The 24264-nt window shown below is 42.8% G+C and overlaps 2 protein-coding genes and 1 long non-coding RNA gene across 12 annotated transcripts in view; 2 read left to right on the top strand and 1 right to left on the bottom strand.

Annotated features, from left to right (window-relative positions):
* Positions 1–1686, top strand: part of C7 (complement C7) — a 57313-nt gene extending 55627 nt beyond the window's left edge. For all 4 annotated transcript variants that reach the window (XM_045439403.1, XM_045439411.1, XM_045439427.1 and 1 more), the window contains one exon: positions 492–1686. In XM_045439403.1, coding sequence (XP_045295359.1) covers positions 492–673 — 182 coding nt within the window. In that variant the 3' untranslated portion in view covers positions 674–1686. The remainder of the gene's footprint in view (positions 1–491) is intronic.
* A 9430-nt stretch (positions 1687–11116) lies between these two features.
* LOC123577297 lies at positions 11117–24259 on the top strand. 2 transcript variants are annotated; one of them, XR_006701802.1, is made up of 7 exons: positions 11117–11308; positions 15359–15422; positions 17195–17273; positions 19233–19342; positions 19449–20949; positions 22225–22435; positions 23977–24259. It is a non-coding gene; the product is annotated as an uncharacterized LOC123577297 (long non-coding RNA). The 2 variants fall into 2 exon arrangements; XR_006701801.1 differs by lacking the exon at positions 23977–24259 and having other exon boundaries at positions 22225–23514.
* MROH2B (maestro heat like repeat family member 2B) overlaps positions 13819–24264 on the bottom strand; it is a 73045-nt gene continuing 62599 nt past the window's right edge. For 2 of the 6 annotated variants that reach the window (XM_045439360.1, XM_045439370.1), the window contains 9 exons: positions 22811–22951; positions 22387–22501; positions 21611–21757; positions 20937–21119; positions 17093–17248; positions 16614–16748; positions 15872–15974; positions 14799–14864; positions 13819–14345 (listed from right to left, as the gene is read on the bottom strand). In XM_045439360.1, the coding sequence (XP_045295316.1) occupies positions 14239–14345; positions 14799–14864; positions 15872–15974; positions 16614–16748; positions 17093–17248; positions 20937–21119; positions 21611–21757; positions 22387–22501; positions 22811–22951 (1153 nt within the window). In that variant the 3' untranslated portion in view covers positions 13819–14238. Of the gene's footprint in view, positions 14346–14798; positions 14865–15871; positions 15975–16613; positions 16749–17092; positions 17249–19183; positions 19401–20936; positions 21120–21610; positions 21758–22386; positions 22502–22810; positions 22952–24264 lie in introns of those variants that run through there. The other 4 variants (XM_045439379.1, XR_006701800.1, XR_006701799.1 and 1 more) reach the window with 4 other exon arrangements.

Here is a 24264-nt window from a genome sequence, read left to right as displayed (position 1 = left end):
GACTTGTTCTCCGCTCCCCCCCCCCACACTGTCCCCGCACCCTATATGTGGTCTTCTGTGTTTTATGCCCTCTCTCTTAAAGTAAGTTGAATTCTTTTCTTTGTCTCTGTTTGAGCCTTGAGTCAACTTGGTCTTTGTTGAGGTCTCCTTATCTGGTCAGGGGTTGAGGGCTTACTCAGCTTCTGGCTCCCCTAGCCAGCAGCCCAGAGGAGGAAGAGAGAGAAGGAGTGCCCCTGGTTTGGAGAGGGCTGGCCCATGCACCCCTCCCCCCCTCCCCCGGCGGCCTGGCGCCAGCCTAGAACCCTCCTCATGCTGAGTGGAGCCCAATGCTGGACTTCCCTGGCCCTCCCCCTCTCCCAGGGCCGTCAGTTGATGCCTCCAGGCAGGAGCTTGGAGAGATCTCCGCAGGGCATCGGGACTTTGGAGGTAATGTGACTTCACTCTCCCACCTCCTCCATGTGCCATTAAGGCTCTGCTGCTCTTTTTTCCAGCCCAGAGCAGCAAATGTGTCTGCAGACAAGCATCGGAGTGCGAGGAAGGCGGCCTTAGCGTCTGCGTGGAAGTGAACGGTGTGGAGCAGACAATGACCGAGTGTGCGGCCGGCGCGCTCAGGTGCCGAGGGCAGGGCGTCACGGTCACCAGCACGCGGCCCTGTGGAGCGGGGACCCCGTAGGCTCCCGTGGCCCTTGGCTGGTTCCGAATCCCGCAGCTGCCGTGGCTGAGGTAAAACGTGCATACGGTCACTTCTCCCAACTGCCAGCCCCCAGTAGAAGCACCAACCTGCGTTCTGCCAAACCCGAACCGAGATGCTCCTGTTCTTCCTATTTAAAATGCCAGTCAGGATGAACAGCACGCACGAACCTTTGCATGAGCTGTGTGTTCCTGGACAAATTGCTGACACGCCTGGACCTTGACTTTTTGATCTGAAAATGAGAGGATTAGACCGGAGAACCTGGAATACTCCCTTCAGCCCTATGATTCTTTTAAGTATGATGGACTCCACCCATGGGCCGGAAATACTGTACAAAAGGATTAGGAAAACGGTGAGATTAGAGAGGTTGGCTTCTCTCTGTGAAACTGAATGCAAACGGGACCTTAAATGGAAAAAGACAGATACAAATATCCATCCCAAGGAGTAATCTCTCGCCTGGCCCTGTGGACTCCAGTACCACATGTAAGGATCCTTAAATCTTACTGGCAAATGGAACCGCTGAAATTTCAGAACCGAGTTATTGTGGTACCTTCTGCCTTCTTGTCGAACAACAAACACAATCCCGTCTTCTCTTTGGGGCTTTTCTTTAGTGTGTGTCAAACACGACGACTGTAATTTGCCCACTTTCTCTCTTTTCTTCTGTAGGAAACATCGGTTCATGCCTGGGCTGTTGAGTGATCATATATTTGACAGAATAGTTTTCTCTAATGTGAATACATGCTTGGATTTTTCAGAGGGCCATACAGGTACATCAGTGTGAGACATTGGCCTTCTATTTATTCCTTATTCATCTTTCATCAAAACAAAAAAGTAGCTGTGGGAGATGACATGAGTGGGCTTAAATGGAATTTAAAATATGCTTTTATATACAAATAATATCTGTGTACTTTTCTGATACTGATAAAGACATTTCAGCAAAACCTTAGTTAAAATGACAGTGATTAAAATCTCATTAAAGATACTATCCTTTGGAATTTTTTGATCTGTATCATGCTTAATTTTAAAGAATCTTCCCATGAAGAATGGCTAATGTGTTCTTTTTAAATATATTTTTATTCTTTAAACTACTTTATTGAGGTATGATTGACATGTAAAAAGCTGTACTGATTTAATGTGTACAACTGGATGAGTCTGGGGATAAGTATATACCAATCAAGACCATTAAACCTATTCATCATCTCCCAAAGTTTTCTCCCACCTCTCTTATTATCTTTCTTATTTCTTATTTATTCTTATTTCTCACTTATTTTTATTAAAAATGTCACCTAAGATCTTTCTTCTTAGAAAATCTTAAGTATATGTGAAAGGATTGTTAGCTATAGGCACTATAGCAATGCTATGTAGTGGATCTCCAGAACTTATTCATCTTGCATAACTAAACCTTGGCACTCTTTTTTTTTTTTTTTTTTTTAAATTTTTTTAACTTTTTTAAATTTATTTTTGAGACAGAGAGAGACAGAGCATGACCGGGGGAGGGTCAGAGAGAGAGGGAGACACAGAATCAGAAGCAGGCTCCAGGCTCTGAGCCATCAGCCCAGAGCCTGACGCGGGGCTCGAACTCACGGACCGCGAGATCGTGACCTGGCTGAAGTCGGACGCTTAACCGACTGCGCCACCCAGGTGCCCCAACCTTGGCACTCTTTAAGCATCACATCCCCGAATGCCCTTCTCCTCAGCCCCTGGCAGCCACCATTCTACACTCTGCTTTATGAATTTGACTTTTATTTTATTACTTATTTATTTGACAGAGACGAGGGGGGAGAGGCGAGAGAGAGAGAGAGAGAGAGAGGGAGAGAGAGAATCCTAAACAGTCTCCACACTCAGTCCAGAGCCCTACGTGGGGCTCAATCCCATGACCTTGGGATCATGGTCTGAGCCAAAATCGAGAGTCAGACACTCAACCAACTGAGCTACCCAGGCGTCCCTTGAATATTTTAGATCATACCTATACATGAGATCATCTACTATTTCTTTCTTTGTTTGGTTTGTTTCATTTAGGGTAGTGTCCACATTGTTGTAAATGGCAGGATTTCCTTCCTTTTGAAAGGCTGAATAATATTCCATTGTGTGTATGGAAAATGTACCACATTTTTGTTATTCATTCATCCCTGGATGATCACTTAGGTTGTTTCTGTATCTTGGCTGTTGGGAATAATGCTGCAATGAACATGGGAGTGCAGCTACCTCTTTGGGATCCTGATTTCAATTCCTCTGGATATTTGCTCGGAAGTGGAATTACTAGATCCCATGGTAGTTTTATTTATAACTTTTTGAGGAACCTCCATACTGTTTTCCACAATGGCTGTCTCAATGTGTTCCTACTTGAAATCCACGTAAGATCCAGGTCTAGCTTTATATACCACATTGTCCCTTGAGTGAAGAGTCAGATAGAATATATGGAAGTTATAAGGAGGCAGGTTTAAATAGATTGAAAACAATAATGTTCAGAAATGCTTAATTGAGTTAATTTCTACCCTGGGTAGGGGAACAGATTTGAAATTGCAGGCCCAGATGCAGATCCAAAAACCAAGTTGAACAAGTAATTTATTTGGGAGGAAGAGATCAGTATCCTTTCAATAACTTCTCCCTTTGTCTTAAGCTAGTATAGGGTTAAATTTCTACTACTTGTACTCTACCACCCTCCCTTCCTAATTGATACAGAGGATATGGTAAACATTATCAAATGCTATAGGAGAGGTCAAATGAGGTCTGAAGCAAAGAAATTAGCAGATTTGACAACTAAGGTTTGAGAAAGAAGTTTCACAGACTTAGTGAAGGAGAAGTAAGGGGTTAGTGAATAGCTGGTGGAGAAGGGGGGAGCAGAAATGAGGTAGACAGATGCCATCTTGAAGTATTAAATTTTGTACTTTCTTTCTTTTCTGAACATTCTTACACTCAACCTTTCTTCTAGTTAGAGATGTTCATGATTGCTTATAAGAGAATTAGGATCATTGCAGTGAATCTGCAAGGAGAAAGTAACTTTCAACAAGAAGTCTTTTAAAGCGTTTTGAAACTTGAAAATAAGCTCTTGAACATCTAAATAGAAGGCTCGGGGGAAAGCTAGGAGGACTGTTTATGCCATGAAAATTGACTGCAAAGAGAAGAGAGGGAGTGTGAGAATTCCTCCCGTTTGCCCTTCCCGCTGCCTCGGACCAGGTGAGGGTCATGTGGGTTAGAGAGGGCTATAGCCTTGGAGGAGAAGGCAGAAAGTGCTGGCATTAAAGCCTCTGGACCTAGTGGGGGACAGAAGAAGAGGAGGGAATTGGCAGGTGCATTAACCATCCCTAGCCTCAGCGAGGTACATGGGAGCCAAGCCTCATCCTCCACGTCATCACTCACAATTTAAGTGGACACAGCAAGTCACCCAGGCAGAGAAGCTGCTTTGGAAGATCTGATCACATTGGAGAGTGTCTTCTTGTGACATTTCCTAATAACTGACCAAATGGAAGTGCTGCTTGTCAATGCCCTGAGATTTAGTGAACCTCGTCCAGACTGCTCTGCATATAACCTCCCTCCCTTCCACCAACAATCTGGGACACTTGTAATCTCCTGAAACAGAGGAAGGTTCTTATACTCAGGTGCGGGGTACTGGGAGTGTGGGGTGGCAAGCAGAAGTATCTGACAAATGCACCCCGGACCTCTGAGTTACCTGGCAACTGGCCAGCTAACTGGTTAATTGGGTCGAGGGCTCCCCTTCAGCTGGGAAGGTCATGACTAATCTCAGCTTCATGTGAGAATTGTGATCCCATTCTGTTGTGAAGTAGTCACTTTGAGCTGCAGGTGCTGGGCAGATGGTGTACCCAGCATTCCCTAAAACAGGTTGTTATGTGCCTTTACCTTTGGGTTAAGATAAATATGTGTATTAAGGAATACTTTTGAACCCCATAGCTTATCATCTGTTCTATATTTTCTCTCTGTGGATACCAAAATTTCTTATTCCCACACACTCACTAACCCACCATAAGCATTTGGGTTATTTCATTTTGTAAAAAAATGTTCATTTTTGGGGCGCCTGGGTGGCTCAGTCGGTTAAGCGGCCGACTTCAGCTCAGGTCATGATCTCGCGGTCCGTGAGTTCAAGTCCCGCATCAGGCTCTGTGCTGACAGCTCAGAGCCTGGAGCCTGTTTCAGATTCTGTGTCTCCCTCTCTCTGACCCTCCACCATTCATGCTCTGTCTCTCTCTGTCTCAAAAATAAATAAACGTTAAAAAATTTTTTTTTAAATAAATAAATAAAATGTTCATTTTTGAGGGAGAGAGAGAGAGAGGGAGGCAGGGAGAGAGAGAGAGAGAGAGAGAGAGAGAATATGAGGGGAGAGGGGCAGAGAGAGAGGGGGGGGCAGTGGATCCGAAGCTGGCTAGGTGATGACAGGAGAGAGTCCGACACAGGGCCGGAAATCATGAACCACAAGATCATGACCTGAGCCAAAATCAGATGCTTAGTTAACTGAGCCACCCAGGTGCCCTGGCATTTAGATTATTTCTAATAGCTAGTGGAAGTGGTCATCATAAACTTGAAGATAAACTAAAATGCTATGTACTTTGGGTACAAAATGAAGTAGGTGTTCAAGTGTACCTGTTCTTTTTCTGAGGTAGGAGAGGGGTGGGAATGGACAAGAGAAAAGAAATGAAAGAGAGAGAGAGAGAATCATTTTTAGTACAGGATTAGCAGAAATGAGCAGCCACATTTGCCTTGCTACCTACCAGTCCACTGAGATTTTTCCTTCTGGTTGGACTAAAGTGTATTCAACACTTGTGCTAGAAATGGAATGACCTGTTTCTTTTTCAGAACACCGAGCCAGAAAGCAACCACAGTAGGAGGCAATTTCCGTTAATATCTGAGAAACCAGAGGTATATGCATGCCTTTCAATTACCTTGGTCTTTCAGGCAGCTCACACACTCGGGGACAGGAAAGCTGATGGCATGATAGGAATCCCTGCTGTGACAACCAAAGCACTTACAATTTGTCTTTTTATTTATTCCTGTCAGGCAAAGCTCCAGATTTACACTCAAAACATCAATCATGTAAGGAAATTTGCTTTTCCAAGCCAAGGGTTAACAAGACTGTGTAGAAAGGCTGTCGTTGTTTGAGAAGAAATGGGCTGATGGTGACTAGAGGCGTAGGAGAAGAAAGACAATAAAATGTTATTTTTGATTTACAGGCTGAGGACAATTTCCTGTGAAAGGACAAACATAAAGAACTGTCCTGTTATTGCTGCCATTTGCGCGCGTCCTTAGGAGAGGAGACTGGCACTGAATTCCAGGGGTGGGGTTTTAGGTACACAACACATCAGTGATGTTTAAGACAGAGATGCATTGACTTGAGGCATAAAGTGTATGTGCTGCAGAATGAGTGTCCATTATGTAATAATCAGCTGATCAAGTCGGCTGGGAACACAGAGGGGTCAAGGAATTTTCTATAATTGTGAAATGGAATTTTTCTCATCAAAGGTAAGTTTCCCAGGCATCCTCAAGACAAAGTGATTAACACAAAAGGCTCAGCATTGATGTGTTATTAGACTATTATACAATCCACGAGTGTATTATGACAGTATTTAATAAATGGCTCCAATAGAACTCTAAGTCTGGAAACTCTTCTCTGTACAGATGCTAAGTATTAAGAGAAACTCCTGAGGTCAGGCATAATGTAAAACTGGACAAGCCAACTAAGTGGATGATTACAGCCCTACTGGATTAAATAGTTTGGTATGATAATAAGGAGCCCTCTGAAGTACTACGGATATGGTGCACAGAATTCATTAAGTGTGATTTTATGCTTGTTCTATCAGTTATTGAGAGTGTTGACATCTCCAACTGTAAGTGTGGATTTATTCATTTGCTTTATGTATTTTGAAGCTCTGTTATTAGGCACATAAACTTTTAGAATCATTATGTCCTCTTGATGAATTGAGCCATTTATTGCCATGAAGTGTCTCTTTATCTCTGATGTATCCTTTGTTTTGAAGTCTACTTTGGATTAATATAGCTATACCAGTTTTCCTTTGACTAGTATAGAAGTAACATATAGAAGTGATATATATATAAGTAGAGTATACCAGGGCTCTCCAGAGAAACAGACTCTATCTATGTAACTATCTATCTATCTATCTATCTATCATCTATCTATCAAATATGTTTATTATATATCTATTATGAGGAGTTGTCTTATGTGATTGTGGAGCTCAAGTAGTTCTGCAATCTACCATCTACAAGCTGTAGATCCAGAAAACCCTGGTATAAATTCCAGTCTGAGTCTGAAGCCCTGAGAGCCAGGATCACCAATGATGTAAGTCCCATTCAAGGGTAAGAGAAGACCAATGTCTCAGCTCAAGCAGTCAGACAGTGCCCACCCACACTGGGGAGGGCCATCTGCTTTACTCAACTCACTGATTCAAATGCCAGTGTCTTCTTGAATCACCCTCACAGACACATCCAGAACAAATGTTTAACTAGATACCTGGGCATCCTGTGGCCCAGTCAAGTTGACACATAAAATTAACTCACAGGTCCACTCCTGGTAAACGTGCCACCTATACACATCTCCAAAATGTACTTAGTCTCCAAAGAAGGATAATAACAAGGTCATAATTCTACCTAACGTAATATAACTGAAAACATAGTAACTCCTTCCTCAGAGAGGAGGCAAAGAAATTGAGTGATGTTGACTCTCCTTCCTGATATTCTATAACTTAAGTACTGTGATGTAAAATTAATAATACTTAAATACTATGATATAAAGTAAATAATTTTATGTTGCATGATATAGAGATAGCAAAGAAAATAATGATATTTGCAAATACACAACACACACTTGTAACAGAATAAGGAGGAAATACTCATGGCAGTCACAGTCCTCATTTCTGTAACTGGTCATGTGGTTCTACCTGGCATTTATAACTTCTTTCTTCTGCTACCCAATCTGTACTCCCTTCACCTTCAGCAAGCACCTCAGTTAATTGTGGTTTTCTTACCTGATGGAGTGACCCATATCTTTATTGCTGAATGGGACCATTAATAGTCCTTCCTGGATTGGGTTGTTGTAGTTTTTCATTGACCTTAGTCACAGGGCATAGTAATACTATGAGATGCACTAAAGGAGCTCCTGTATTCCAGACATATTCTTCTTTACCTTCATTGTGGAGTAGTAGTCCAATTTTCCTTTGGCAATCAGGATCAATCACCCCATCCAGCACAGTTATTTCTTCTCTTCCTGTAGACTCAGAGGCATAAGGAGCCCAAAGTGGCCAGATGGCAGTTGACTCTAGCCAAATAATTGGACATAGCCCATGAATCAGTATATAATCACACATCTGGCCATTTCTGCTTCTAGGCAAAGTGAACAGCTGAGCGCATGCTCAAAGTTCTGCCCTCTGGGAGGATTTCCCTTCACCACTGTCCTTCAGGGCTATCCCAGAGAGGCATTGATGACATTATACTGATTGGACCAAATAAGAAAGAAAGAGCAGCTAGTCTTCAAGCACCACTGGATGTGCTGGATCATATGGCTCAAGTAGCACAGCAGTCCAGGCCTGTTGCAGAATCTTTTCTTGTTCTAGGATCCACTCAGCCCTGGAAGCTTTTGGGTAAGTCAGTAAATGTACTAGAGTAACATCCCCAATTGAGGAACATGTTGCCTCCAAAATCTAAAGAGGTTCAGTAGGCATTGTGCCTTTCATGGTTGTAGGAGGGGCCAGATGCAACAACTTATCCTTCACCTTAGATGGGACATGTCGACATGCTCTAGCACTGGCCTCCTAAAAATTTCACTGAGGTCCTTGAATTTATTCGGATTTCTTTCCCACCTTCTGATATGCAAATGTCTTGCCAATAGGTTTGGACTAGCTGCTATTTCTTTCTTATTTGGTCTAATCAGTGTAATGTCATCAACGCAATGAGTTGGTGTGATATAGAAGAGAAAGGTGATTGAGATCTCGGTGAACTAAATTACAACTTAAATTCCACTTGATCATGGTATATGGTCCTTTAAATGTGCTGTTGAATTTGGTTTGGTAATATTTTGTTGAAGATTTTCACATCTATGTTTATCAGGAAAATTGGTCTGTAATTTTCTTTTCTTGGGGCTTCCTTTTTGGATTTGGTATCAGGGTAATTCTGCCTTCATAAAATGATTTTGGAAGTGTTCCCTTCTTTTCTCTATTTTTTGGAAGAGTTTGACAGGATTGGTATTAATTCTTCTTTAAATGTTGTGTATAATTCACCAGTGAAGCTGTCTTGTCCTGGACTTTTGTTTGTTGGCAGGTTTTTGATGACTAATTCAATCTTCTTACTAGTAATTGGTCTTGTCATTTATTCTCATAATATTTCCTTGTCCAAAAGCCTATCACTACTATCTGATGTACCAGTTTATCTACTCTGTTAATCACATGCCAAAGTACAGCTTTTATCATTTTACTACCTTGATCAAGAACTTCTTTTGGCTACCCACTATCTTCCAGATACAGTATAACTTGATTTGTCATTCAACATTTGGCCCTCTGCTATTTAGCCATCTTTATTTCTTAATAAAACATTTCTGTTATAGTCCTATAGGGTTTTATTCTTTTACAGAATAAAACATTACAGAATGTTATAGACTGGAAACTGGCTAGGCCACAAGTCCTGCCATAGGCCTGTCTACCCTCATCCACAGGCCTGTGCAGAACCTCTGAGCGTTGGATGTGAGGTAATTAATGATTTTCTTATGATTCCACTGGGATCAGGATAAAGATAAATTCCTACTGCCCCTCTACTCTCTGAAAAACAAGTCCTCATTAACCTATCCTTCAGGCTAATAATAAGCAATTTTCCAGGCTCTCCAGCTCCAAGGTAGAGCTTCTTTTTGACCACTGTGCATTTAGGAAGGTGTTAGGGCATTGGTCAATTTAATCCTCTGGATTTACCTCTGAGACTATTTGGAGGAAGTGATAGGTAATGTAGAAGGATTCCTTATCTTATGTTTTTTGGTGGCTCCCAAATTGAAAAAGAAGCTATGAGTCACATATATTTATAAAATTGTGTTCTCCAAATTTATCTTGCTTTCAGGATAACCACATAATTCAATAAATAAAATCCAGGACAGTTTGTCCAGAAGAAATACAAATAAGTAAGGACGTTTTGTTGAGAAAATAAAGTTTGACTTTTACTTAAAGTAAAAGGAAGAAGCAAATGCCATTTCTCATGTCATGACTTGGCAAGTTTACACACACACACACACACACACACACACACACACACAATGAATCCCATTGTCTTTCTCTCATATTGTTCTTGACTCTATCCATGTTTTCTATTGTCCCAGTTTTAGGGATACCTATAAAAAATGAGTGAGAAAGAGAAATTCAACAAGTGATCATTCCCAGAGTGCAGCCATACAAAATTGCTTATCAGAAAGTTGTTCTCTGTTAGGGGCCTGGAAGAAAGCTCGCGATTAGCTCACAGGTTACCACTATATCCAGCTGACTGTGCGTTCTCTAGTCACACACTTAGGTAATCTGAAGGATAATGGTGGGATTGGGGACTAAATCTAGTAATAATAAAACACTATTAGAAAATCTTTGTTACAATCTCAGAGTGTCTTGAGGGTTCCAGAAAAAGTGCCTGGTCTTGTATTTTATGCTTTAAAACTAGGGCTGTGCAGGGACAATTCCAATTAAGCAATCCTCTTGGCTTCTTTCCCTGGAAGCCTATTTCTTTCTTCCCATCTGTGATCTTTGTTCTCCTCTTTTCTGGTAAAACTGTTTTAGCCGGGTCAGCCAAGCTAAAAGTCCCTGATTTACCAGCAGAGCCCTGGCTCTCACTATGGGGTCAAAGGGTGGGTACAGAATTGCAAAACAGTGATCCTGAGCCCTTTAAAGCAGTTCTAGTCCCTGAAGCACTCTATCCTGAAGTAAACATGAATTGAGAAATGATTAAATGTACAAATAATAGTAAGGCAAGCAACAGGAGTGAGGAATCTGTTGATTTCTTCAATAGTACTTGAACATGCTTTTCCTCTGTAACTCTATTTCCCTGAGACCGCTCCACAAGTATTTCTCCCTTGGGTGATATGCCTGCGTTTGAACCATAAAGATGAACCACAGAGGGCCATTGGAGGACTGACTGTCAAGAGAGGCCTCCGGCGCGGGGGGGGGGAGGGGGGGCTGGTGGCAATTCTGAGAGGGAATAGTAGTAGTTGGGAGGGCTTAATAGAAATAATTGTTGGGGAGAACAAAGAGATCTACGTTTTTCCTGCCACACAACCCGACTGTGGCTCAACTGCAGGGACTGTGAGGCAGGCACAGCAGAAGCGCCAGCTGCTGAGCTGGGATCTTCTGAATGGAGAGGTCGCCTCTTTTTCAGCCCCCCAAGGAGGGCAGCAGCATTCACAGGATCAGGAACACAGCCCCACGGAGGTGGTATAATCAGTTAGTTGTATATGACAGTTGCTGAGTTTACATTAACATTTGTGATTCTAATGATAAATTTATTCATATTGTTAATACTTATACTGTATAGGGCACCTGGGTGGCTCAGTCGTTAAGTATCTGACTTCAGTTCAAGTCATGACCTCATGCTGGGTTTGAGTCCCACTTCGGGTGAGCTCGAGCCCCACTTCCGGTAAGCCCTGCTTCTCTCTCTCTCTCTCTCCACCCCTCACTCACTTGTGCCCTCTCTTTCTCTCTCCAAAAAATAAAAATAAAAATAAAAAACATTTATTTTGTATAGGTAACATTTACTTAACAATGATTCTATTCTAGGTTTCTAAGTTCTTTACATATACATTAATACACTTCATCCGCACAATAGCACCTTGAAGTAGATATCATTACCCTGATTTTACAGATGTGGAAATTGAAGTACAGAGAGGTTAGATGTTTTCCCCCAAGTTACACAACTTGTAAGGAGAGTTGCTGGGATGTGAGAAAAAAATGTGTTGGGAATTCTTGTCAAGAGAGAATCCTAAGATTAGGGTTTAGAGAGATAAAGTTTCAGTGGCAATGTGTGTTTCATGTGCCCGTTCTACCTAGTTTCTTTTCTTTTTAGATTGAAGTACAGTTGACACACAATGTTCTATTAGTTTCAGGTGTACAGCATAGTGATTCAATCGGTCTGTATGTTATGCTTTGCTCACCGTAAGCATAGCTACCATTTGTCATCATGCAACACTATTACAGTACCATGTTCTACCTAATTTCTATCGATCAGTGATGAGGAAAGCTCTTTGTTGGATGCTAGGTGGGATGGAGAATAGTGGTGGAGATATATAAATTAGTATCAAAGTCCTGTGTCAGTGAGTTTATACTCATGTTGAGAATATCCTACAATTCCAAGGTGGCCCAGCTCAAATTGACTCTTTGCCCCACGTTTCAAAACTGTCTTGTACAATACTGTGGCTACTAGCTACACATGGCTACTTAAGCTTAACATTAAAAATTTAATTCCTCAGACTAGCTGCATTTCAAGAGCTCAGTTGACACATGTGGCTAGTGGCTACCATATTAGTGCGGATATAGAACGTTTCCATCGCTGCAGAAAGTTCTAGTGGACGGTGCTCTTTTGAAAAGTCTTTTGACTTGAAATAACCTGCCAAAAGATGTCGACTAAACCCATACCTCTTATTTTCTTTTTCTTGCTCTGTTTCATATATGTTATGCTTGGGAACAGCTTCTGACTTCGTTAAGAATTTAATGAAAGCCATTACCCTGAAAATGCACCTACACAATTATACACAGAAATTTGCATACAACATTGGTGGTATCATGGACTCTTTGTGTAATGTTTACCCCCTGGAGCTTAGTCAATGACCCCAAAACTTAGTGGCTTAAAACAACAAAGATATACTATATGGTTTTGTGGTTCAGGAATTCAGGAGGAGTTCAGCTTAGTGATTCTGGCTCAGGACTCTTATTAGATTGTAGTAGGGTTGCCAGATTTAGTAAATAGAAATACAAGATGCTCAGTTAAATTTTAATTTTAAATAAACAATAAGTATTTTTTTCAGTATGTCTCATGTAATAATCAGGGCATACTTTACTAAAAAATATTCATAGTTCACCTGAAATTCAAATTTAATTGGGCATTTTATATCTTATCTCATAATCCAGTCAATGTGTCAGCTGAGGTTTTAATCGTCTGAAGACCTTCAGACCTGGGGAGGGCTCATGGATCTATTTCCAAGATTGCACATTAACATAGCTAGCAAGTTAGCTCTGGTTGTTTGCAGCAGGTATCAGTTCTTTGCCACATGGAACTCTTTTGGGGCTGTTTGAGTATCCCCCTCACTTGGCAGCTGGATTCCCCCAGAGTAAGTGATTCAAGAGAGTTCAATACCATGTGTGATCTCACCTGGGAAGTCACACTTTGTAATTTCTGAAATATTGTATTGATTGCACAGGCCATCTCTATTCATTGTGAGAGGGGACAAGATGAATATCAGAGACAAGAATCGCTGGGGGCCATCTTGGAGGCTGGCTCCATCTTCTAGAATTTAGACACAGAGTTCATAGCATATAAGTTCCAAGAGGGTAGAATTTTTCTATTTTTTTGGTTCATAGTCGTAGCCCTAGTAGCTATAACAATGCCTTGTAAATTTTAGGCACTCAATAAATATTTGTTAAATGAATGAATAAGTGGACTCTGGCCTAAAATATCTGACCTAAAAAATTCCTAGGGTCCCTAGAAGATCGGTAGGAACAAAAGATGCTTCCCCAAAGAGGTTGAGGAGGAAGAGATTAGAATATAGGTAACAGGAATTTGGAAAGGGATGCATCAATTTAATAATGTTGCTAATGAATGATCGTGATGGTTTGGTCGTGTCCAATGAGTACCAGCCTCTGTGTTAGAAACTTCTTGTTATGTACTTGATTTCATGTATGTAACCTTTCATGTAGGCATTGTGGAAAAAGGTAAGGAATTATGACTCAGATGCTGTGAAGATTAACACATGCATGCACACACACACACGTACATGCACACACATACACACACACATGCCATTCAAAGGAAGGAATGCTCTGGGATAACTACAGAAAGAAAACCATGAGATTTAATACAATGCCAGAATGGGTCTTTTGTAGAAAAGTACCGGGCATAGCCTCGACACAAAAATTACAACCTGAGAAAGAACGCAGAGGTTCAAGTTTAGTGTAAGACTGCTTTTTAGAAAGTAAAACGTGTGGGTAGTAATTCAAGGCTGGCAGAGATAATACAGAACAGGGCTATATGTGGCAATAACAGTAGTCCTTTTCTTAATGGCAGCAGAATTGTTTCCAGTTCTGTCATTTTTTGATATCTGCTGGGACATAATATTCCAGCTATGTGGCTGTCACTACTGAAATCACAGGTTATCCCTCAAGTGAATTTGTGGGGTTTACTTTTTACTAATGGAAGGTGGCAGGGAGACCATGGAGGGTAAGGAATATATCACTACTCCAAGATCCCTATGCTAGGTGCCATCTCTATCCTCAAAATGCTGCAAGTCTGTAGGTTGTGAGGATGAAGACAGGAGTCAGTTGTAGAAAAAGCCTAGCAGTTTATTTCCTGGTGGTTTACAGAAGGATGCTTATCTCTCTACACCTCCTCAGGAGCGTCTGCAAGGCAGCTTCGGCTGCTCTCTGGACACTGATACAGGGGTCTTGCCGAAGTGCTTGGAGCCCTGAAACAGAAAGAATAGCAAAGTTCAGTGAACGAGGAAAGCCAAGGCTCAAACTCTGCCTCCCTGTGAGGCTCCATTGTTCAGGGTCAGCTCTATGCAGAGCCCTGGGTCCATGCTTACATTCCATGCCAACAGGTAGGATTTGGATCTGCAAGCTGAGGATCTATTTTAACACTGACATAGGGGAAGAGGAGATCTTGACCTTGTGATCAGTAGGTTTATAGACAATCAGAAAATAATGGTCTGTTGGGAATGATGCCTGCAAAGAGCTGGAGCTGGGGGTTGCTTTATACTCTGGAGAAATCCCAGGATCTAGGGAGCATTAGAGACAATAATGAGGTACTATGATTTTCAGTTTCTGGGCTCACATGGAACTTGGTGCATAATTAACTTCTCCTCCTCACAGATATTTCTCTGACAACAGGCTGCGCAGAAACTAGGGTTGGTACTCACGTGTGGTCAGTTGCTCTTTGTCTAATAACTGCACATATTGGTTGGTCAGATTGAGAACAATGGCATCTAAAATCAACAGGAGAAACAGGTGCTAATTTCGTTATAGAGGAAGAGGCCATGAAAAACTGGTCAGGTTAGGCTCTGCTCCTGGTCAGAAGTTAAATGGTCTGGCTAGTGAATGAGCAAACTCTATGACTCCCTTTGTGCCCCCAGAATGATGCTGGGCTAATGTCTATTGGGTGTTAAGTGTCATGTGTGGAAGTGGTCCCTCGGCCAATGTGCATTTGGGAAAGTTCACCCGGTGTCCTCGCAGGGCATGCCGGTTGTTGTCAGGGTTTCTAACGTGTGTAAGATATGATCCCTGTCTTCAAAAAGTTTACAGTGTAGCTGGAGGGATCATATACATGATCCAATAAGGAATCCTTATGTTTTAACTCAGTCTTTCACGTGGCCCATTCACAGTGGGCTGGATTAGTTGGAACTGGCTTCATGATAAATTTTAGAATTTCATGATAGAAGGATCCTGAGGGATTCACTTACTTTCCTCTTTTATTTTATAGATCAGACAAAGAGGCAACACAGAGAATTTAAGTGAATTGTCCAGCATCACAGAGCAGAGCCAAGGTCTGCTGGCCTCTTGACCCACACACTTTCCACTTGTATCATGTTGCTGCTAAAACTCTCAGCTTCAACTGAGCTTAAAAGGTTTACCATGGCTTATGTTAAGGGACAATGCAAAAGAAACCATTTAGGCAGTGGCAGCCGGCTGGGAGCAAAGAATCAGGCAAAAGAAAGAGTGATGACTTGGAACCAGAGAAGCATGAGGGCCCAGCAGGGAGGAGGGTCTAGTTGGAGGAGAAGAGGTGTTGGGAAGTCAGAAGATGTTTGCAAAAGAGAACAAGTTGGTTCCTTTGAGGGAAGATGTTCCAAGAGGTAAAATGAATTCCTTTCTGGCATTTCTTTTTTGGTCACACCAGTCATACTTGTGTTCATGCTAGAGTAGCTTCCAGTCAAAGCAAAAGTGGATGGGAAGGAGCAACATAACCGAGTAGGGAGTGCAGATGTGCCCTCACCTGTGAGTTTGACAGCAGCACTCCGGATCATCTCCCAGTTGCTGCTGAAGAAGGTGAAAGAGTGTGTGTGGAGGATCCACAGGATTTCCTGGTTTCTCTTTGCCTAAAAGAGATGTATTTTACAAAGAGGACAAAGAGGGAAAGTGACTCTGTGTGAAATTTGGCACCCTCTAGGTCCTGCAAAAGGAAATCTAAAGACCAGTGAACACTCACAGAGCCATTATTTTACTGGAAGATGTCTTCTGGCCATTTCAAACCTGAATTTAGTCAGAAAAGTACGGGGGGGGGGGCGGGTAGGAGCACCTGGGTGGCTCAGTCAGTTAAGCATCCAACTCTTGATTTCTGCTCAGGTCGTGATCTCATGGTTCATAAGTTCGAGCCCTGCATCAGGCTCCATGCTGCCCATACAGAGTCTACTTGGGATTCTCTCTCTCCTTCTCTCTCTGCTCCTCCCACAGGCATGCTCTCTCTCTCTCAAAATAAATAAATAAACTTATAAAAAAGAAAAGTCCTGGGGCTTTTGGGACTAATCAACAGATGGGTTTCAGGAATCTTGAAGAACAGATCCCAGTCAGGACTTGGAAAAGAGCAGAGAGTGATGTGGCAGGACACCAAGAATCATTGCTGTCCCTCCAAGACAATTCTGACTCTGGCCAGAGATCCTTGCTGTGTTGTTTGCTTGTCTGGGATTTGCCTGGACTCTTGGCTATGACTTTGCAGGCAGCATTTACTGCATGCTCACCAGTTTCACACAGAGTTGCCGGTAGAAATCTCTGGCCCTTGGTAGATCCTGACCATCGAGGAGATGATCTAACACCCCATAGAGTTCCTGAAGGCCCAGAAAAGGGATGCAGATGATCAGGACATCACGGCAAGCCTAAGAAACAGAGTTCTTTGAGTCACAGTCCAGAATACTGGATTGTCTTCTGGAAGAGTGGGGTGCTGCCTAGGGCTGGGAGAGTGGCAGTGGATGCCTGTAATGTGAGGGGCTTACGATCTATGTTGGCACCTTCCCAGATTCAAGGATGCAAGAACAATATGAGAGAGAGGGCAAGAAAGAACCTAGGGCTGGAGAAGCAGTTTTCAGGTCTAGTTGGGAGTGGTGGCCTCAGATCTGTCTTCTGGTCCAGCTAGACCAGCTCTCCTGGCACTTCTGGCCAAGGGGTGGGGGGGTCAAAGGGGTGGGGTGGAGGCGCAGGTGTCTGTGCAAGCACCACTTACAGTTCCAATCTTGGGGTTGGGATCCCAGAGGTGGAGAAGGAATGAAATCATGCTCTTTTTTATTTCTTCCGCAAAAAAAATCTTCCACCTTCTTCCTGTTAGGGATGCCAGATTCTCAAATAAGAAGATGGCAGTCAGTCTCACATCATCCTGCTCCTGTGACGACAGATGCATGTCATGGGTGAGTCCCCATCACAAGCTATTCCCGCCTGTGTCCATCCCCCACCCTGCCCTGTCCCACTTCAGCAGAGGGAGGCTGTGCCCTGGGCACCGGTGCGCTCCAGTCACTGCCCTCATGTGTGCCAAGAACACTCTTTCTTTTCCAGAAGCTCTGCACTCACACTCCACGAGTTTAAATGACCATGGGTCTGGGACTTGGTTTCTGTCAGTTGAGTAGCTACTGGGGAAACATGACCACAGGGACAGTAAACAGGCCAGGGAGGGTTCCTGCTTATGTATTTTATACAAATTAGCCCGACTGCACCACTAGCCTAGACTTATGGGGCTTCAAATCTAAATTGCCCAAGGCCTAAGTCTCTTCTACAAGGTCCCAAATACTTTCCAATATGATGAAAGGCAACTCGGAAGACCCTTGGTCTCAGAGACAGAGAATAAACAAATAGTGCTTAGCCCTACCCTTGCATATAAGAAGTTCTGGAACTTCCTTGCTTGTTGTCCAGGACGGTTAGACAATGATTTTAAGAACCAAAGGGTGAGGTGGTGGAGAAAGATGTTCTTCTATCATCCCCCAAACCTTGCTGATATTGTTCACAGCTCTAACAAACACTGATGGATTTTCTGAAGGTTCTTCTTTTTTTCCTCCCAGGTCCAGAAAAGTAGTTTAAGATACCCATATAAAGGCAGAGTGATGAAGGGAAAAGCCGTTCTGAGTAGCAGAATATTATATTTTGGATTAGCGATAAACAAGGGCCAACTTTTGAAAAGCATCCCCACGAATATGAGGGGGAGAAGATAGAGAAGTATTAATTTTGGTGGCAAGATGGAATGTATCAGAAGTGGGCACAGAAGCAAAAATGACAGAAAAAAGGAAGTTAATAAAGATCTTCCAGAAAAAAGAAAGATGGCTGGTTGGGACAAGGCCAGAAAAGTTAAATGAATACATGAGACGTGACCTTGTATAATGGAAAAAGAAGTAGAAATTTAGATGTACTAGAAAAACAAATTTTTTTTAAGTTTATTTATTCTGAGAGAGAGAGGGAGAGAGAGGGTTGGGGAGGGGCAGAGAGAGAGGGAGACAGAGAATCCCAAGCAGGCTCTGCAATGACAGCTCGATGCGGGGCTCAAACTCACAAACTGTGAGATCATGACCTAATCAAGAGTTGGACGCTTTACTGACTGAGCCACCCAGGTGCCCCTAAAGGTTTTATTTTCAAGTAATCTCCACACTTAACACGGGCTTGAACTTATATCCCTGAGATCAAGAGTTGCATGCTCTCCTGACTGAACCAGCTATGCTCCCTAAAAGGTCTCTTTTTAGAAAAAAGAAAGCAAACCAATAACAAAATACCTAGAAAGGTATTTACTTTTTTCAAAATCTTTAAAATTTTCCCAAATCAAATAATAGGACCTAATGATAGGTTAAGGAATGATCAACCAGTTGGATGATGAAAAAGCGGAAAAGAAGCAATGAACCTGTTGTAGGTGCTGGGAAAGATCCTAGAGTTTAGTGTCCTTGTTTCGAGTTGAGAGAGTGGAGTCATAGAGAGTAAGGTGGCTGCTCAGGGACGGGGATGGGAGCAAGCAGGGACTGGAGCATGGCATGGCAGCCATATTTTCCGTTCTGCCCCTTTGCTGAAGTGTCACCATGTTTTAAGAATTCCAAGAAAGTGCTTAAATATTGAAAGAAATGGAGGGGGGAAGAAGTTTGGAGATTATAGAATTGTATGCTTAATATATAGATTAAAACTGCATGGGCAAGGTTTCATAAAGTATAGTTAAGTTTATTTGTGAGAAGAGAGCATTGCCAGAGAAAAAAATAGCATGGCATTACTAAGACTTAAGTTTTATCAAACTTCACTTTTATACAAATATGATGGAATTAATACCTATTAAGGATGAGAAAGTGCTAACCTAACAACCAGCAAGACTTTAGTTGTTTTTTTTTTTTCTTTTGCATAAGACTGAGAAACATTATGTTGACCACAAAACTCATAGGTGATTATTGGAGGCTCAGATCCAAGAGAATTATCATCACTGGACCAACAACAGCCTGGGGAACCTAACAAACAGGTGGGGGCCCTGAAGGGGTTGCTTCAGCTCTTTGTTGTCGAAGATTGTCATCAATGATCTGTGTAATGGAAAAAAAAGAGAAAAGAACATCTTTGTTATTTTACAGAAGATACATCATTGGAAGATACAGCATTGAGTGAGAGCCAAGAAAGCAGTTTTGAGGACAAGATGAGAATTAAAAAGTAATGTTGATAACATTGGAGAAGGTAGCTGGAAACAAGCAGAAAGCTGCTGTCAAAGGAAACTAAAAAATACAAAACTGGAGAATTATTGACTGTGGGTATATATTACAGACTAAAATCCAGAGGTCTATACAGTTAACGGATTGTCAAAGAGTCAGGAGGAAAGGGCAAGAGTTAAAAAAAAAAAAATTGGAGTGGATAAATAAAAAAATCAGACCTGAGAGGTAATTTTTCTTCAGGTTGTATTCAATACTCTGCAGGCCACATCTAGAGATACAACATAGTCACTGGCTTGTAAAATATTTAAGGAGCTGAAAAATTAGGTTTATTATGAATAATGAAGGAAATGAAGACTTTTCAGTCTGGAGACTAGAAGGTAGAAAGGTAATTTAATCAAGCCTTAATGTTTAAGAGGAGGAAACCAGCAGTTTTCCATCTCCTCTGACAACAAACATGAGGAAACAGTTTTCGATTATAAAAAACAGATATAAGTTGGAGGTGAAAGAGATTTTACACTGATGACGGTGAATAAGCCAAAAATAATAATAAAATCTAGTTTTCTGGAAGGTATAAAGGAAAATGACTTTCCTCTGTTCTAGGGTCACCAACTGATCTTTTTTGAAATTTATTTCTAGGCTATTGACTAGATTGGGGGTTGGCAAGTTCTTTCTGTAAAGGGCCAGACAGTAACTAATTTAGACTTTGGGGGCCATATGGTTTCTGTAACAGCTAATCAACTCTGCAGATGAAGTGTGAAAGCAACCGTAGACAATATGTAACCGGTGAGCGTGGCTGTGCTCCGAATAAAACCTAATTTATGAAAAGATGCTCGGGGCGGGATTTGGCCCACCGGCTATAGTTTATACTGACTCCTCGATGAAGTGAACCACACAAGCATTTTGAACCTTTGAATCTTGATGTGGAAAAGAGTGTTGGAGATGACAAGGTCTTTACTGGGGCCTTTGTTCTGTGTTGAGTTCTGCGGTAATTTTTGGGAATGACCCAGGACAGAGAGGAAAGCTGTGAAAGGGAATATACGTGAGGGTATTGCCCTTATGGGCAAGTGGAGCTCAATCCTTGTGATGGGTGAGGAAGCCGGGAAGTTTATTTGCAAACTTTTGTTTCTTATTGTTTATTTCCTGTTTGTTCTCATTTGTCTGGCCCACCCTGCTCAGAGCAAGCCTGATTCCCAGGCCAGAGAGTACCCTCAGGCTGAGAGAGAGGCAAGAAGCCAGCAGCCTGCATAAGAACTGTACAAGTGACCTCTGCGCAGGTGACCTGTGTGCGGGTGACCACAGGGGAGGGCCAAGGAATATGGATGGGACACCAGCATTTCCTGCTACCGGCACCACCTGAATCTCTTTCTGTTCACTCACTCCTGGGAGGGCAGAATTCTGAACAGACTCACTTACGTCTTCAAAGAAGGTTCTAGTTTGCAGCACTATTTCTTTGAAGTAGAAGCTCACATCCCGGTCTGTGAGCAGCTCCAGGATCTTTTTTAGAGCCTTCAAGCTTTCACAGACAACCTCGGTGCGGGCCAGGTGATATAGGCCTCTGATGATAGATTCCAGTATTATCTGCTTATGCTTCTTCACCTATTTGGAAATAAGGTCTCGTAATCTTGAAAACTGCTCTCTGTGCATCTAGAATAGGGTAGGAGACTCCCAAGGAAACTGGAATTCTGTTAGGGTCGCATACACTTCAACTCGAGAGATACCACTGTAGCAATTTCTTTTGGATTTTTACTTAATTGCTATACAAGCACGAGGTGTGGGTTAGTAAATAATTATTTTATTTATTTTTTTTTATTTTTTTTCAACGTTTATTTATTTTTTGGGGGGGACAGAGAGAGACAGAGCATGAACGGGGGAGGGGCAGAGAGAGAGGGAGACACAGAATCGGAAACAGGTTCCAGGCTCTGAGCCATCAGCCCAGAGCCTGACGCGGGGCTCGAACTCACGGACAGCGAGATCGTGACCTGGCTGAAGTCGGACGCTTAACCGACTATGCCACCCAGGCGCCCCTAGTAAATAATTATTTTAAACTCTGATTAAGTGTCCCCCGCACCTACCCCAACTCCCTTTACCTTGTGAGGGGCTCCAGAAGTTGTATTACCAAGCCCTCGGATGGCCATTTGCCTCAAAATGGCGTTGGAGTCCCAGGCGCTCTGATCCATCAGGATCAGCACTTCCCGTAGATTCCCATGCTTCCAAAGGGTCGGCTCCTTCATGAGCTGAAAACAACCACTTCACCCCTTTAGTTAAAGGAGTGGCCTCTCTTCAGGAGAATAAGTGCATCATAACTACAGTTAAAGACTAGCACCCGGCTGCTCTTGGAGCAGGGGAGAAAGCCCTCAGGTGAATCAGCAAGCCTGGCAGAAACGAATCTCTCTATTTGAGCAGCCCACAGGCCAAGGTTACATGGTGATGAGAACCACACTACCCAGTTAAGTAGGATGTCTCTAATCTAAATGGAAAAACAGGAAAACGGGAGTTACTGGCAATGTTCCTTCTCCGGGTTGTCTGGGACAACCTTTATGGCAGGGTGTGAGGGGACAATAATATAGTTCTTGGTTACTTTTTGTTTTGTCCCTGTCATATCTATCGTCCACCCTTCTCTGTCCTGGGAGGTTGGTTCCGGCAGACTGGAGCAAAGGAAGAGGTTTGGGTGAGTTCTTTTCCTCTCTCGTTCCCTTCTCAGGTACTGTATTTCTGGCGGCGGCTGAATCTCTGTACTACCAAAGCTCTCCTGAAGGGCCCTCTTCTGTGGTTCCAGCTCCCACTGAACTGCTGACCCTAAGAGAAATGCCCCCAAGGGGACCCAGAGAGCCTGCTGGGCAGTGACATGACTGTTCTCTCTTGCCTCAGAGAAGAAAGCTGTGCCGGTTATCCGGTAGTTCTCCGAGGAGGAGGTGAGAGATGCAAACAGTTGCTCCATGATGTCTAGTATGACTCCATGTTGCCACAGCACCATGCTCCTAGAAAATGCAAGGCTCCAATTGTAGCAGAGACTTTTTTCTTTCTAAACAATGGAGGAGATTTTAGTCTATTTCTCTCTCAAGGAAATAAATGATCTCAAAAGAAATGTTCCATGAAAGAGCACTAAGGATTTGGGCTCTTCCCACCATCCCTTCCCATCTGCCTTTGCTCTTTCTTCCCTCTTTTTTCTCCTGGACTACAGATCCTTGGTGAGTCCGTTGGTTCCAGTAAAGTTGCCTACATGGCAGTTTTTACTCTGTTTTTAATTTTTCTCCTTTGTATCCACTTCTCGAATGTCCACACATTACCTGGCCAGTGCACATACTCCTACATGGTGGGTACTGGGGCTGCTGAGAAGGGTCCATAAGTTGTCCCCCTCATCAGATTCCTTGGCAAGGCCCTCTTTCATGGCTTGGGCTTGCACACACTTCAGAGTTGTGATTGAGAGCCTGAAGGAGACAGTGGGCACCACAAAAGTAAGTCAACCCCATACAGGGAGTTGTGAATCCCAAGTTCACTCTTTCTGTTCCCCACGAGGCTGCTTCACCCTGGATTAATGGATGTTGTGTGAGGGAAAAAACCAGACAGCCTGATCTCACACTTCAGTTTTGGGGCCAAAGGGGACACTGAGGTGATTTGGACCAGTAAATAATGCCACAAAATTTTGTTAACCTCTCATGAGAAAATAAAGCCCTAAAGATGGAAAGTGCCAAATACTATATTTCACTGATTCTGAAACAGCCCTTCAGAAGCAGGATGCGGCTTGCAATGGATAGCGTGTTATGACAGTTGGCCAGACACTGGTTGTGGTGTAGTTGTTATTACCAGTGCGTGCACACGAACATGTATGGATTTAGGCACGGTTGTTTATACTGTTGTCATTTTGGTAACATTGTGTTATTGGAACTACATGTGTTGGGTCTAACCGTTGTTTAAAATGTCTTTACAAAGTGGATTTGAGGGGTGCCTGGGTAGCTCAGTCTGTTAAGCGTCTGACTTCAGCTCAGGTCATGATCTCACAGTCTGTGAGTTAGAGCCCCGCGTCGGGCTCTGTGCTGACAGCTCAAAGCCTGGAGCCTGCTTTGGATTCTGTGTCTCCCTCTCTCTCTCCCCCTCCCCACTCACACTCTGTCCCTCAGAATGAATAAACGTGAAAAAAAAAAGATTAAAAAAAAACTAAGGTGGATTTGACATTGGAATGAAAAGTTATGCAAAAGGGCACAGAAACAGAGCGTTGTGATGTAGGATCAAAATGTGCACCTAATAATTCTCAAAGAGCTCTTTGAATAAATACATAGTAAAAAATTTAAAGTATAACAAAGCATTGATTCATGGCTTGATCAGGATTCTTTCTTTCTTTTTCAACAGTGCACAAAATAATTTTGCTTCCTTCAATTGGTAATATCTTAAATTTAATAAAATATGGTATTTATTTCTATTTTTCTTCTTTCCTTGGTGGCGTTGACTATCCCAGAATTCCAGCTTTCTTTGAAGGGTCTCACTGACAGAAAACAAATGGAGCAGAACAGGCTCTCTATGGAAGCAGATAGAGCTGCTATTCGTTGTTATGTGGCCATTCTGGGCAACTGTACTGGGTACTGCGCAGGGAGGAAGAGCAACAGGGCTCAAGGGCAGTGTGGAGACTCGTTGCCTCATGGGTAGTTGAGGCCACGCCAGGAGGCATAGGCGTTGACTAACAGAGCCCCTCCTCTAGAGTCTGGGGTCCAGACAGCTCTGGCAGACCCTCTGGCCTGGCCATTTA

Source organism: Leopardus geoffroyi, chromosome A1 (genome assembly GCF_018350155.1).
Source record: "Leopardus geoffroyi isolate Oge1 chromosome A1, O.geoffroyi_Oge1_pat1.0, whole genome shotgun sequence".
In the NCBI taxonomy this organism is placed as follows: domain Eukaryota; kingdom Metazoa; phylum Chordata; class Mammalia; order Carnivora; family Felidae; genus Leopardus; species Leopardus geoffroyi.
Note: the sequence above shows the minus strand (reverse complement) of the source record. Positions and strands in the feature narration are given on the sequence as shown.